Source organism: Chanodichthys erythropterus, chromosome 24 (genome assembly GCF_024489055.1).
Source record: "Chanodichthys erythropterus isolate Z2021 chromosome 24, ASM2448905v1, whole genome shotgun sequence".
Classification (NCBI taxonomy): domain Eukaryota; kingdom Metazoa; phylum Chordata; class Actinopteri; order Cypriniformes; family Xenocyprididae; genus Chanodichthys; species Chanodichthys erythropterus.
The window spans coordinates 9,280,408-9,295,056 of NC_090244.1; the positions used below are offsets into that span (position 1 = coordinate 9,280,408).

Sequence of the window (14,649 nt, forward strand, 5' to 3'; positions counted from 1 at the left end):
ATTATTGTAGAGCACAAAATTATTTTTTATTCACAATTTAAATCTTTTACACTGACTCATAAAAAAGGTTACATTCATTGAAAACATTTTAGACTACATCAGATAATTTCACAGCTGTGACGCAGGCATGCTTGCTTTTCTAAACTTCTTCCCACGGTTTTCAGCGTTACATTTAACTAAAGAGTAATAGCTGCATAAACATGTCAAGGATGACACATGCCATAATATATTATCTTAGTGCACCTCGACTTATCAGGTTACCAGATTCTTTCACTGGCTAGTCTCAGTGTTAATGGATGAGCCATTATACCCTTTGGGAGGAGAGAATGTGGGAAGAATAAATAAAATGCCATTACAGTTTGGTCTGATCTTAGCTGACCTGTGGAGATGAGATAGAGATGAGAATCCATTTTAATGCAACTTGCGTTGGATGCACTTTACTGGGAATGGCATCGTTGGCCACCATTGTTGGGTTGTGGACCATTCAACTCCTTTCTTCTACAGAAGTTCCTGCTGAGCCCTGGAACGAGTATCGTCTACCAGACACTCTGTTTCCAGACTACTACAACATCACTCTCTGGCCTCGACTTCAGCCGAACATTTATGGCCTATTCGTGTTTACTGGAAAGTCTAGCGTTGTCTTCAAATGTCTGAGGGAGACCGATCTCATCCTCATTCACTCCAATAAGCTGAACCTGACCTCAACAGATGGATATCTGGCCAAACTCTCTGCGCTTGGTACTGCAGTAGCGCCCTCAATACAGAAAACCTGGATGCAGGAGAAGACGCAGTACCTTGTCATACAGTTGAAGGGCAAACTGAAAGCTGGAGAGCTCTATGAGCTTTACACAGAGTTTGTGGGAGAACTCGCAGATGACTTGGCAGGGTTCTACCGGAGTGAATATGATGAGAACGGAGAGAAAAAGTAAGTCCAACTATGATTTGACCTGCAATACCACCAGTCAGGTGAGCTAAACTGTACATAATAAACTCTCAGGTGGCAAAAACATCTGAGATATCAAGATCAGCATCAAGGCTGTTGCAGTTGGCAGGTCACATTTTTCACATTTGTTTGATGAATCTCCTGGCTACTTTATGTCTGTTTAACCTTTGTACCATTATAAAAAAGGGGGAAGATTACTTACTAGATATATAAATAAGCGTTTTATGTGTGTTTGAGCATTACATAACATCCAGAAGGATTTTCATGTATGGGGGATTCAATCCTCATTGTTTGGACACACTGTTTCTCAACATGGTATAGTAATAACCCAGAGCTTATTTTATGGTCTTTACCTACCTCTGGTGTTAGGAACATTTTATCTTTGCGATATAATGATGATTATTTCCTCCAGGATAGTTGCCACCAGCCAGATGCATCCCACACATGCTCGCAAGACCTTCCCATGTTTCGATGAGCCTGCAATGAGAGCGGTTTTCTACATCACTCTCATCCATGACAGAGGAACTGTGGCCCTGTCCAATGGAATGGAAATTGGTCAGTTTTACTAGAGACAGTTTCTTCACACACTTGTTGACTGTTAAAGGATTGGTTCACTTTAAAATGAAAATTACCCCAAGCTTTACTCACCCACAGCCATCCTAGGTGTATATGACTTTCTTCTTTCTGATGAACACAATCGGAGTTATATTAATAAATAACCTGATGCATCCAGGCTTTATAATGGCACTGAGCGATACAAACGTGTCCCGAGTTCAACTTAGGAAAAAAGTGTAACGCCTCTTGCTTAGTTTAAGGATTAGTTCACTTTCAAATTAAAATTTTCTGATAATTTACTCACCCCCGTCCAAGATGTCCATGTCCTTCAGTCAAAAAGAAATTAAGGATAAGGATTATTCTCCTTATAGTGGACTTCAATTGACCCCAAATGAGCTCTGCTTTCGCCAGACCACCTTCCGCATTCTTCGAAAAGCTTACACTGTATGTCCTACATTCCCTATTCAACTTACGGAAAAACTGGATTCCACTATAAGGAGAATAATCCTGGAATGTTTTCATCAAAAACCTTAATTTCTTTTCGACTGAAGAAAGAAGGACATGGACATCTTGGATGACATGGAGGTGAGTAAATTATCAGGAAATTTTAATTTAAAAGTGAACTGATCCTTTAAAAACACTTACACTATGTCCTACGCCTACATTTTTTTCCTAAGTTGAATACGGAAGATGGTCTGGCGGAAGCTAGATACTTTACTTTATAACTTATTAACCTTTATTAGTATGTTCATGATGGATAGATGTGGATGGAGGCACTTTCTTGAATCGTTTGTCCAGTTCACTGCCATTATAAAGCCTGGATGCATCAGGATATTTATTAATATAACTCCGATTGTGTTCATCAGAAAGAAGAAAGTCATATACACTTAGGATGGCTTGAGCGTGAGTAAATCTTGGGGTAATTTTCATTTTAAAGTGAAATAATCCTTTAACTACCCAATAATATAAACTAGAACATGGGGGTTTATAAACTGGGCTCCAGGAACCCCCAAGAGCCAGCAACAAGGGTGCATGGGCATACATGGTAAATTTCAGGAAAAAAAAAGGTAACATTTATTGAAGTTTACATTATTACATTTTCAATCTGCTTTCTAAAGACTGGTTGGAAATCATGAGATTAATCATAATTATTTTATTAGTGTAGTTGTTTAGTTTCTTTTCTTTCTTTTTTTTTTGCTTTAGGTATTGTAATAGTGTGCAGAAAATTATATAAAAATGTATAAAATATAAAAGTCAATTATTTTATATTTGGGGGTCCTTGGCAGATACATGTTTATCATGACAAGTGTGAATTCAAAAGGCCTTAAGGTTTAAAGACTGTATAGACCTTAGATAGATCTAATTTACTGCTTGTTTTCCTCATTCAGAGGAATTGGACACCATTCTTGATGGACAACCTGTTACTGTGACAACATTTGAACCCACAAAGAACATGTCCTCCTATCTACTGGCACTGGTTGTCAGTGACTACACAAATGTTACATCAGCGAATGACACCTTGGTACGGCCATCAGTCATCTTTCATGAGCAATACAGCCTTTTAAAAAGATATAAAACTTACATTTATTGACCACAAAATGAGCTTTACAGCATATGTGCTCATGGTGCATATGGCTAAATTATGTTTGCTCTGAACAGATACGTATATGGGCTCGTAAGAAAGCCATTGAGGACGGCCATGGTGATTATGCTCTGAATATAACTGGGCCAATCCTCAAGTTTTTTGAAAACTATTACAGTGTACCATATCCACTCTCTAAATCAGGTATGTTTAAACATCTAAATCATCTCATGAAGATTATTGCCTGAGGGGAAAAAATAATATATAAGGATTTTTAATTCTCTACCTTAAAGATCAGATTGCCCTGCCGGATTTTTACTTTGGGGCGATGGAGAATTGGGGACTGGTGACGTACAGGGAGACAAACCTTCTATATGATCCAGTCATTTCCTCTAATGCAAACAAAGAGAGAACAGCCACCATTATAGCCCATGAATTGGCTCACATGGTACTCATATTTATAAAAAAATATTATAATGAATGGTTTTAAATGACTATATGTGTAATATTATGGCTTGTTTTGTTTATGGTCAGTGGTTTGGCAACCTTGTGACTCTAAAGTGGTGGAATGAAGTTTGGTTGAATGAAGGTTTCGCCTCTTATGTGTCATATCTTGGTGCAGACTTTGCTGAACCATCCTGGAATGTGGTGAGTTTTCACTCTTTAAAGGATTAGTCCACTTTTAAATAAACTTTTCCTGATAATTTACTCACCCCTATGTCATCCAAGATGATTGTCTTTCTTTCGTCGGTCGAAAAGAAATTAAGGTTTTTGAGGAAAACATTCCAGGATTTTCCCCCATATAGTGGATTTTAACGGCTACCAACAGGTTGAAGGTCCGAACTGCAGTTTCAAAGGGCAACGATCCAACGTTTTCGAAAAAAATACAACTGTTTATGCTTTATAAACACAAAATATCGCCTTGAACGTACTTCCCGTTTCCGCATTCTTCAAAATGCTTACGCTGAATGTCCTACGCCTTACCTATTCTACTTACGTAACGAACGCGGCGCCAGTTTCATTTTTTTTCTGTAAGTAGAGGCGATATTTTGTGTTTATAAAGCATAAACGGTTGTATTTTTTTCGAAAATGACCGATTGTTTCGCTAGATAAGACCCTTATTCCTTGTCTGGTATCATTTAAAGCCCTTTGAAGCTGCACTGAAACTGCAATTTTGACCTTCAACCTGTTGGTAGCCGTTAAAATCCACTAGCCTATATGGAGAAAAATCCTGAAATGTTCTGGAATTTCTTTTCGACTGAAGAAAGAAAGACATGAACATCTTGGATGACATGGGGGTGAGTAAATTATCAGGAAAAGTTTATTTAAAAGTGGACTAATCCTTTAATGACTTCTAATGGACCTATTGCTGATGCTAATGGTTGGTCAGTTGAGATTTTTATTTATTTATGAAATTATTTATGAGATTTTTATTATTTATGAAATTTACACGTCATAAACATTTATTTATATTTATTTTTTTAACGTGTGTGACTGCATTATACTAATTTCATGTTCACACGACGAAGTTATTAGTTTAGCCATTTTCCTTCGAATATTTGAATCAAACAAATACGTACCGTCGCTGAAATGCGGCCCATCGTGACACATCTTTGTTTTGGTGACCTGTGAGGAGACATTGAGAGAGAGTTATAACAATGAAAAAAATTATAAAAAATGTATTGTTGAAGTGAAATTTATGGGACACGTTACTCGCGCCTTTTGTAATTTTCCTCAGGTGACCGTTATTGTATCTCCCGCGTCTCTGACGTCACACAGGGTTTTGAAATAATAAATATATATATACATACATGAAAACGTGTATATTAAAAAAAGAAAGAAAAAAAATGTTGCTTACATTACCTTATGGCTCTCACAGAAAGACTTGATCATCCTTAAAGAAGTACACCGTGTTTTTGCTGTGGATGCTCTGGCCTCCTCCCATCCCCTGTCTTCTAAGGAGGAAGATATTATAAAACCAGAGCAGATCAATGAGCAGTTTGATACGGTCTCCTACAGTAAGGTGATGGACGTACAATAACCTTCCTTCACTTTGAAAAACATTACGAGTATCAAACTCAGTGTTAATTTCTCTGTTAACCTGCAGGGGGCGTCAGTGTTGAGAATGCTGTCAGACTTCCTAACCGAGTCTGTGTTCGTACAAGGACTAAATGTGAGCAAATTACAATACAGTTATGTTACATCAGATAATTACTTTTTTCTTTATCTCTGATATCCCCCCAACAATCTTATATTACTACAGACATATCTCACCACGTTCGCCTATCAAAATACAGTCGGTGAGGATCTGTGGAATCACCTTCAAACTGTGAGTTGCATCAAAATAAAAAAAAAAAATGTGATCTCATATTTACTTTTAACTAATTATTTGACTAATATTTAAATATAATATTAAAACTTTCTCAGAAAGCCAAACTAACTCAAAAGGTTTGACAGTACTGCCCTCTATTGGTTGATTAATCACTCTCATTTAACCTCTCTAGGCTGTTGATAAAACTGGAACAGTCCTTCCCTTAAGTGTCAAAGATATCATGGACCGTTGGGTTCTTCAAATGGGCTTCCCAGTGGTCACAGTCAACACTACGACAGGCCAGGTCTCTCAGACGCACTTCCTTCTGGATCCTGAGTCTTCATTGCAGACGTCTCCATTCAAGTAGGCCTAAACTCATCTCCAAAGCTACCTGAGCAGATAGTGTTGTGCTTAGATCCATTTACTTTAGTGTTATATCTATTTTTACTGATTCTTATAGATATGAATGGATTGTACCCATCAACTGGATGAAGGCAGAGGTGCAGCAGTCACGCTTTTGGCTCCTGGAAAGATCTGGTATGAACACAAATATAATTTGACAATTATTTTGTTTTGATGGCGTCATTTGGTTCTTTCAACAGGCTCTGAATGGGACAAATTCACTATTTTGATCCATGTATCATTAGGCCTAGGCCTATATAACAAAATAATTATCTATATGTAGTTTTTCACAATGATATGAAGACGACTGGAAATGAGTGGGTGCTGGTGAACCTGAACATCACAGGATATTACAGAGTGAACTATGACACTGAGAACTGGGAGTGTCTCCTGAATCAGCTGACTGAAAACCATGAGGTAAAAACACTAGCATTGGGGGTAACGCATTACAAGTAACGCGAGTTATGTAATCAGATTACTTTTTTCAAGTAACTAGTAAAGTAACGCATTACTTTTACATTTACAACTAAATATCTGAGTTACTTTTTCAAATAAGTAACGCAAGTTACTTTGTTTTCCCATTTATTGACTGACACCTCTCCTGTTGCCATTTTGAGAGAAATCAGGAGGAAGTGCAGCGGCATTGTGTGCGCTGTGTAAACATGATGATTATTCGAGACTAGTTCTAGACGAAATGTGAGCATACATTTACTACTTCTGCGTCCTATTGTTTTGCAATCCAGACTGGATTCACAGCACAGCTGACTAGGGATGGGCAGATCGATATGAAGTATCGATATATCGATAGTGATGTTGAGTATCGAAAGAATCGATACTCAAATAAAAATATCGATACTAAGGTGTGTTTTTTTTTTTTTTTTACCAGTGATTTTGTTTAATTAACAATAAATTTTATGCATACAATATGCATTGAATTGGACAAATAACCTATGTTAGCAAATAATTGTGTAGTAGAACTATTTTCCTACTCATCTGAGCACACGCAAATGCTGCAAGTCAGAATCAATCAATCACAGAAAGCGTTCACTCACTGCCGACACTACATTCACACGGTTGCATGCGTTTACTGTTGTAAGAAACCATTGATGCTTTTGGGAAACGCAGCCCTGAACAATGTTTAACAGCAGACAGAACAACATATTATGTTTGAGTTATTTCACAACAAACAAAATGAAATAGTAGCCTACATAGTTTTTGCAATTACATTTATTTAAATTGAACATTAAAAGTTTGTATTGGTGTTCTGTTCTGTAACTACATTGTCAGAATACAAAGTTTGCATTTTATGGGTGCAACAGCCTGTCACTGGCAATCCCTTATGAAACTGAACCATTACTACAGTGACCATAGTTCAGCTAAGCCTATAGTAGGCCTATTTGTAGATTTCCATGGTTACCACAAGTAAACATTTTAACCATGTGTAAACAAAAATATAATCTAATAAATTGCAATTAAGGCGTATTGAATGTTAAAATACCTATCAAATATAATGTTAAGTGGGTACCATTACCCATTTTACTAATAGTAATTTAAGGATTTAAATTATTAATAATTTAATAACTTAAATTCAGATTAGAGGTATTGTATCGGTATCGATATCGGCGATTTTGGCCTTGAAAGTATCGGTATCGTATCGAAAGCAAAGTAAGTGGTATCGCCCATCCCTACAGCTGACAGACTTGTTTGAGCTGCGCCCTCTGCTGTACAGGCGTGAATTTGCATTTCCTTCAGCCTGAGGCTTATTCATTTCACTTTTGGTGTGAAAGGGCCTTTACATTTGCCAAAAATTGAACTTTTTTGTTGTTATGAAAACAAACAAACAAACAGCCCAGCCCATATGAGAACGCAAAAGTAACGTAACACATTACTTTCCATAAAAAGTAACTATGTAATGCAATAAGTTACTTTTTTAGGGAGTAACGCAATATTGTAATGCATTACTTTTTTTCCCAACACTGAAAAACACAGATGTGTTTTTAAAATCTCAGACCAAGTTATAATTAATACATTTGATGTCATTTATCTCTTTCTTATTTTTTGTTATTTATTTTTTAAAGGTCATCCCAGTCATAAACAGAGCTCAGATAGTGGATGATGCATTTAACCTTGCAAGGTAATATAGCATATAGCAAAAATAAAGAGAATTTGGTACAATTTCTTGATTTAAAATATAATTGTTTTTTTGCAATCAAATGTTTATTGAAAGAAAAAGTACAACAAAATATTATTACAAGGCAAAATATGTGTAAATATACATATACCATATACACATATGAATAATAATAATAATAAACAAAATATACAAAAATATAAAGGGGAATTACTCATGTTCAGGAGATTTAAAATATAATTGTTAAACAATATAATATAACATAATATAATATAATATAATATATATTTTTTTGTGTTTGCATGCACATTTAAATTATGTTCCATACTAAATCATAATTCTTTTTCAAGGGCGAAGATAATTCCTGTCACTTTAGCGCTAAAAACTACAAAATACTTATTTGAAGAAAAGGAATATATGCCGTGGCAGTCTGCTCTCAACAACCTGGATTATTTCTACCTCATGTTTTCACAAACGGAGGTCTATGAACTTTTACAGGTCTGTAAAATACTTCACATATATCGAAAAAAACATATGTGGCTGAGCTATATGTATATTGATTTCAGATTAGTGTGAATTTTGAATTTCTTGTTGTAGAACTACACCAAGAAGCAGGTGACCCCCCTTTTTGAACATTTTAAGACTATTACTGAAGGTTGGTCAGAAGTGCCATCTAGCCATACAGACCAGTAAGTGATCCATAACTTTTGTTTAATGTAGTCAATGATGACATTTTCATTTCATGTCAATTATATATTGGACATCATATATAACTGGCACATATTTGTTACTATTTTTCCACGGTGTAGGTACAATCAAGTTAATGCCATAAGATTTGCCTGCAGCACTGGTGTAGGTGAATGTCAAAATCTCACCACAGGCTGGTACAGACAGTGGATGGACCAACCAAACCACAACCCGTAAGTTTACCCACTCTGCATTAGTATTTTGATCTTCCGGTCAAGCAGTCCAATGTTATGTAAGACAAACAGAATCTACAGACAAAGTCTTCTCAGTCTGACCATTCACATTTATTTCATCATAGATCTAATTTAGTTCTCTTTTTGAAAGGATTCACCCCAACTTGAGGTCTACAGTGTACTGCAGCGCTATTGCCTCAGGGGGCGCTGAAGAGTGGGACTTTGGCTGGCAGATGTTTAAAAACGCCACCATCGCGATAGAAGCTGACAAACTCATGTCATCCCTGGCTTGTGCAAAAGATCACACGCTTTTAGAAAGGTTTGCAAGATAGTTTTTTTGGGAATATGCAGAAAGGACTATCATTATATAAATCATTTTGTCATAAATACAGGTACCTTGGGTACACGCTTGATGCATCAATGATCCGTAAACAGGACGCTACCTCTGTCATTGTGAATATTGCTGCCAACCCAGATGGTCAGATGTTGGCTTGGGACTTTGTGAGGAAGAACTGGGCGTATATGTTCACAGAGTGAGCTTTATGAACAACACATACTGATACAGAAATGTCAATGGCTATTTTAATTAACTTAAAAACAGTTTAAATACAGTATTGTGATGAACAAAATGAGTTTGTGTCCCTAGGTATGGTGTTGGGTCCTTTAACTTTGCCAGCCTTATTAGTGGCGTAACCAAAACATTTTCAACCGAATCAGAACTTGATCAGGTGTGTATTTTCTATTGGTACACAAAACAATAACATTGTAGGAATTGAATTCTAACTTTATTTAAACTCATTTCTTTTTTTTTTTCATATCTCTCTATATGTAAAAAGCTTCTGCAGTTTAAGAGTGACAATTCAGCGATCGGCTTTGGATCAGGGACAGCGGCTCTGGAACAGGCCATTGAGAAGACTAAAGCAAATATAAAATGGGTGTCTGAAAACCAGAGAGAAATCACCGACTGGCTGGTGGCTGAATCTGCTTAAAATATTAGACACTGTACAAATGATGTCAGTCTCCTGTGTATCTGTATGTGTGATGATATAGAGAATAACATAAAACGTTTTTTGTAAACTAGAAAGCATAACAAGGTGGACCATGTATATTGAGAAAAAATAATACTTTTAATGTACTTCAATGTTTATCCAGTTAATTTCTATTGCTCATGAAATTTAAAAAAATGGCAAAATTATACAAAATTAATACTGTGAGTGAAACATTCTTGGAGGAATGAGACCAAAACAATACTGCATATTCCTGTACCATGGAATGAAAAAAAAAACCTTACATATCTTCAAATCTTAAATATTTTTACCAAGGGCCCCCATATTTATATAAAGGGCCCCCTACATATTTGGCTTCCAAACATATTGCATTTTTGCTTAATTTTGTAAGATGTTATCCTCAGAACAGAGACGCTCCACATTGTAAAGTTCTGCAGTACTGTAAAACAGTATCACTTTCAACTTTGGTTGAGTTTGAAGCCTATACACTTGAATAAAAATGCTTGTGCGGACAGGCAACAGCGCATGTGTGATTTAACGCTCTGATAGAATGGAATGCAGGAAATGAATTATGCTTGCAGGCATTTAGAGAGGAAACTGTAGATTAATTTCTTTCATATTCGATGGCAACAACGCAACGTATACGTTGTTACCTGAGATACTAGTTTAAAAATGTGTACATCATTTTCTAAAACATGAGAGACCGAAGGAATGTAGGGCATATGGACCGAATCCTCGTTTTACTTGTACTTTTACCTCCAATATTTGCTTCATACGGTAAGTTTCAAAAAGGTTGGATTGTTATAACGAAGGCCTATGCTATTCAATGAATTAAATCCAATGTTATTAAAGATTATTGTTCCATGTTATCTCATCTTCATAGTGCATTACTCATGCATGTCAAGGGAAAGTGATAGTCATGGTCAAGTCAAATCATTCAAGACCCGTGTTTTAAACTGTATATTCTAGATAAAGTATATGGAGAAATAGATAGAAAATCATTACTTATTGTTAAAACAACAACAACCATTTTGTGTTTCAGGTTCAGGCCACTCTTTGTGGTTGCTTTCAACTTACATTCAGGGAGAAACACAATTTCCTAAATTTAGTTACACAACAACTTTGGATGACATCACAGTTGGATACTATAATTCAGAGACATATATTCCAAGAGGGAATACGACGAACGAGGATGATGTGGTTAATTCAGATTACATAAAGGGTATAAGTGACTACATGTGTAATTCCTTTTTGAGAAGATCAAAACTTAAACAGTTAAGTAACTGTTACAGCCAAAATGACAGTAAGTATCCTTACACAAATACACAACGACGTGATGCAATTTTTTTTGTCCTCCCTGTTTTAATGAAATTATACACGCAATCTATGATGAGCATATGAATTTCTTAAAATGTAATATTTTTTGGAGGCATAAAGTAAAAAAAAAAAAAAAATACAGCTGTGATAACTTGTGATAATTGAAACTTTTTGAATAGAGATTGCATGTGTGAAGAGAGATGCAGTCTATGACAATCTTCTACCTCATTTCCCCCACAGATCTTAAAGTTTATCAGACACTGATTGTCTGTGAGCTGCTGGATCTTAACAATACTGGAAAGATGATTACAAAAGATGCTGTTAGAGGCTGCACCACAGATGAGTTCTGTTACTTTAACAACACGTTTACTTATAAAGTGATTTCAAATATTTCACAAGATGAGCTCAAACCACACCTGGAAGAATTCAAACTGAAATATAAGAAGTTCTATCAACCAGTTTGCATAAATACACTCAAGAAATACCTAAAAACGAGACAAGATGAAGTAAATAGAAAGGGTAAGTTCTCAAGACTACTTCTTATGACAAATGCCATTATGAAGTCCAGATGTTCTTCAGGATTTAAAATAAACCTAAATCTTACCCATGCCTTTATAAATGTAAAAAAGATCTCTGAAAATTTTTCCACAGTGAAACCACGAGTCAGACTCCTTCAGAAAGCAAACTCAGATTCTGGAGGGTTTCGTGTGAGTTGTTTGGCGACAGGATTTTACCCTCGTCACATCAACCTGACCCTGTTCAGAGATGGACAGCCTGTATCTGATCACGAGATCACTGGAGGAGATCTGCTGCCCAATGGTGACGGGACGTACCAGATGAGGAAGAGTCTGGAGATCAGTGCAGACAAACACAAATACACCTGCTCTGCCACACACCTCAGTCTGGACAACAAACTGATCATTGAATTAGGTAATGAGCTTTTTCAGAAACAGAAAGTATCAGATTAAATCTTAATTTTGATCTTATTCTAAATGCTTCCTCTTTTAGAAGATCAACCCTCCAGACTTCACACATGTGCTGGTGCTGTCCTGATTTTGGTTTGTGTGATATGTGTGATTTTGGCAATAGCCATATGGATGAAAAGGCAAAGAGGTAGAGGACGAAGACGTAGGCCAAATTAATGTTCTAGTATATTTCCCTTGAAGATTAAATATGATCTATCTGAATGTTTACACGATCACGTTATGTGTAATTGAATCACCTTTGTATTAATCCCAAATGCAGATGTCTGCACTGCAGGGGAATTTACAGTTAACTAAGTTGTAGTTAAGATTTGTTTACTTACCCCATCTAATAAACTAACAATAAATTAACAGCTGAATGTTTTTCCCTTAGAGTGTAAATATGCTATGTAATATTAAAAGTTTACAAAGAATTTAAATTTATTTAGGCTATAGACAACTGTGTTGTCAAGAGGGCCTACTTAGTTTCTATATCCAGTATCTTTTCATGGTGTTGTAATACAGTGTGCTAAGTGATTCTCAGGATACAGGTTTGTTAATGGATGTATATTTTATAAAACACAAAACCAAATCAGAATGGAATTGCCTTATCCATACTGCAAGTTTGCCAAAACTGAGGTTTTAAAGTAACATACCCAGACCATTACGGTGTATGTATAGTATTTTATTGTTACTGTGTTGCTGAGTGTAATACTGTTTTTGTGCATTCATACTAGATTGTACTTGCTGTTTTGCATTGAAGTTTGCATTGAAGTTTTCTTTTGGCAGTCTGTCTGGCTGTACAGTATTGTATACCTGTGTCTTTTTTTCATTAAAGATTTGGATATTTTCTTTAAACTTTTGTTTAATTTTTGTAATGTTTGAGGTGATAATCAACTGATCAATTTAATTAATTTATCAATTTAAAAGTGAGCAATCTGAGATCATGCCAAATGTCCCAAAACAAAACCAGATTGTGCATTTATAAGTATGTGATGTGACAAAGGTGATGATAGACAAGGAAACTTTTTGAGCAATATTGCTGGGCAATGTTGCCGTCAACGGGCAACCTGGTGAGACACAGATAATTGGGGCAAAGGACAGTTGGCAGCAACTAATCAGAGAGGAGCAAATCTATTGTCAACCCAATATATATTTTATTATTAAACCATGCCCCCCTTTGCCCCCTGTAGCGCCAGGCTTGTTGGGAATAAATAAATTGTCACTCCAGGTTCTGTTAAGAAATGGCCCAAAACAATAAAGAATATTTCATTATATTAGAATATTTCACTAATCCATTGTAATTTAGCCATAATTATCAGTGTAACTGTAACCAGTTACCAAAACAGCCGTCTGTTTTTTTAATTCATTTTTCAATAGTGTCTGTAATTATCAATGACAAAAGTATTCACATCTCTGTTTGTTTTCTTCCTAAATTAATCTGACTTTTGAACGAATTGGCTGAATGAGCGATTTAAAGGGTTAGTTCATCACAAAATGAAAATAATGTCATTTATTACTCACCCTCATGCCGTTCCACACCTGTAAGACCTTCGTTCATCTTCGGAACACAAATTAAGATATTTCTGTTGAAATCCGATGGCTCAGTGAGGCCTATATAGGGAGTAATGTCACTTCCTCTGTCAAGATCCATAAAGGTACTAAAAACATATTTAAATCGGTTCACGTGAGTACAGTGGTTCAATATTAATATTATAAAGCGGCGAGAATATTTTGGTGCGCCAAAAAACAAAATAACGACTTATTTAGTGATGGCTGATTTCAAAACACTGCTTCAGGAAGCTTTGGAGCATTATAAATCAGCGAATCAGCTGTTAATGCATCATGTTTTCTTCTGGAGCGAGTATCAATGTTTGAACCTTTTTTAATAGTTGTGTTTGAGTCCCAGTTGTCCTCAGTGAGAAAAGATGGATTTCAAAATCATACAGTCACTGCTGGAAAGGGTTCAAATATGCAAAAGATGCTGGAAAATCAAAGATTATGCAGGACATGGAGGATTTTTCTGAAGAACAGAGATCAGTTTAACTGCACAGGGCAAACAAGGGACCCATGAACAACCATCTCAGAACAAAAAAGCAGTCCTGGATCATGCAGGTAACCACATTTAAACTTTTGAACTGGGTCATGTTAATAAATTCAGCTATTATTTTGTCTTGTGGATTTTATGTAAACATCTGTTATGTGAAATACTTAATTCAGGACAGTACTAAATAAAAAATAACATGCAATTTTCATGATCCTTCTTATTTTGTTAAAAGGAAAATTTTAAAAGATACAATTTTGGTTTCAAGGGAATTAAAAGGGAAGGAATAAACTTAATAGATAATATTTTATTTTGGGTTAACAAGGATTTATTTCAAAAAGTTTTTTTTTTTAATTTTTATTCCTAGGATCACGTGATCATAATGGTAAAACTACTTCATGTATCCTTTTTGAGGGATATCTCACTTTTGTTTTGACCCTTTGAAAGGCACAAAATATATGAGGTTTTTGAAATA

General features: G+C 35.7%; 1 protein-coding gene across 2 annotated transcripts; it reads left to right on the forward strand.

Annotated features, from left to right (window-relative positions):
* Positions 1 to 16: 16 nt before the first annotated feature.
* Positions 17 to 11,546, forward strand: LOC137015270 (aminopeptidase N). 2 transcript variants are annotated; one of them, XR_010893931.1, is made up of 22 exons: positions 17 to 925; positions 1,356 to 1,498; positions 2,887 to 3,020; positions 3,158 to 3,284; positions 3,374 to 3,528; positions 3,615 to 3,728; positions 4,960 to 5,103; positions 5,188 to 5,253; positions 5,344 to 5,409; positions 5,585 to 5,754; positions 5,852 to 5,928; positions 6,077 to 6,210; positions 7,872 to 7,927; positions 8,275 to 8,422; positions 8,522 to 8,613; positions 8,734 to 8,844; positions 8,996 to 9,163; positions 9,237 to 9,377; positions 9,491 to 9,572; positions 9,681 to 9,815; positions 10,894 to 11,154; positions 11,409 to 11,546. XR_010893931.1 is itself a non-coding variant. In XM_067380120.1 (20 exons), exons 1-20 carry the CDS (start codon positions 399 to 401, stop codon positions 9,831 to 9,833), a joined length of 2,808 nt encoding a protein of 935 aa, XP_067236221.1. In that variant the 5' UTR covers positions 22 to 398; the 3' UTR covers positions 9,834 to 10,990. The 2 variants fall into 2 exon arrangements, 1 of the variants encoding a protein (XP_067236221.1); XM_067380120.1 differs by lacking the exon at positions 11,409 to 11,546 and having other exon boundaries at positions 22 to 925; positions 9,681 to 10,990.
* The last annotated feature ends 3,103 nt before the right edge of the window (positions 11,547 to 14,649 follow it).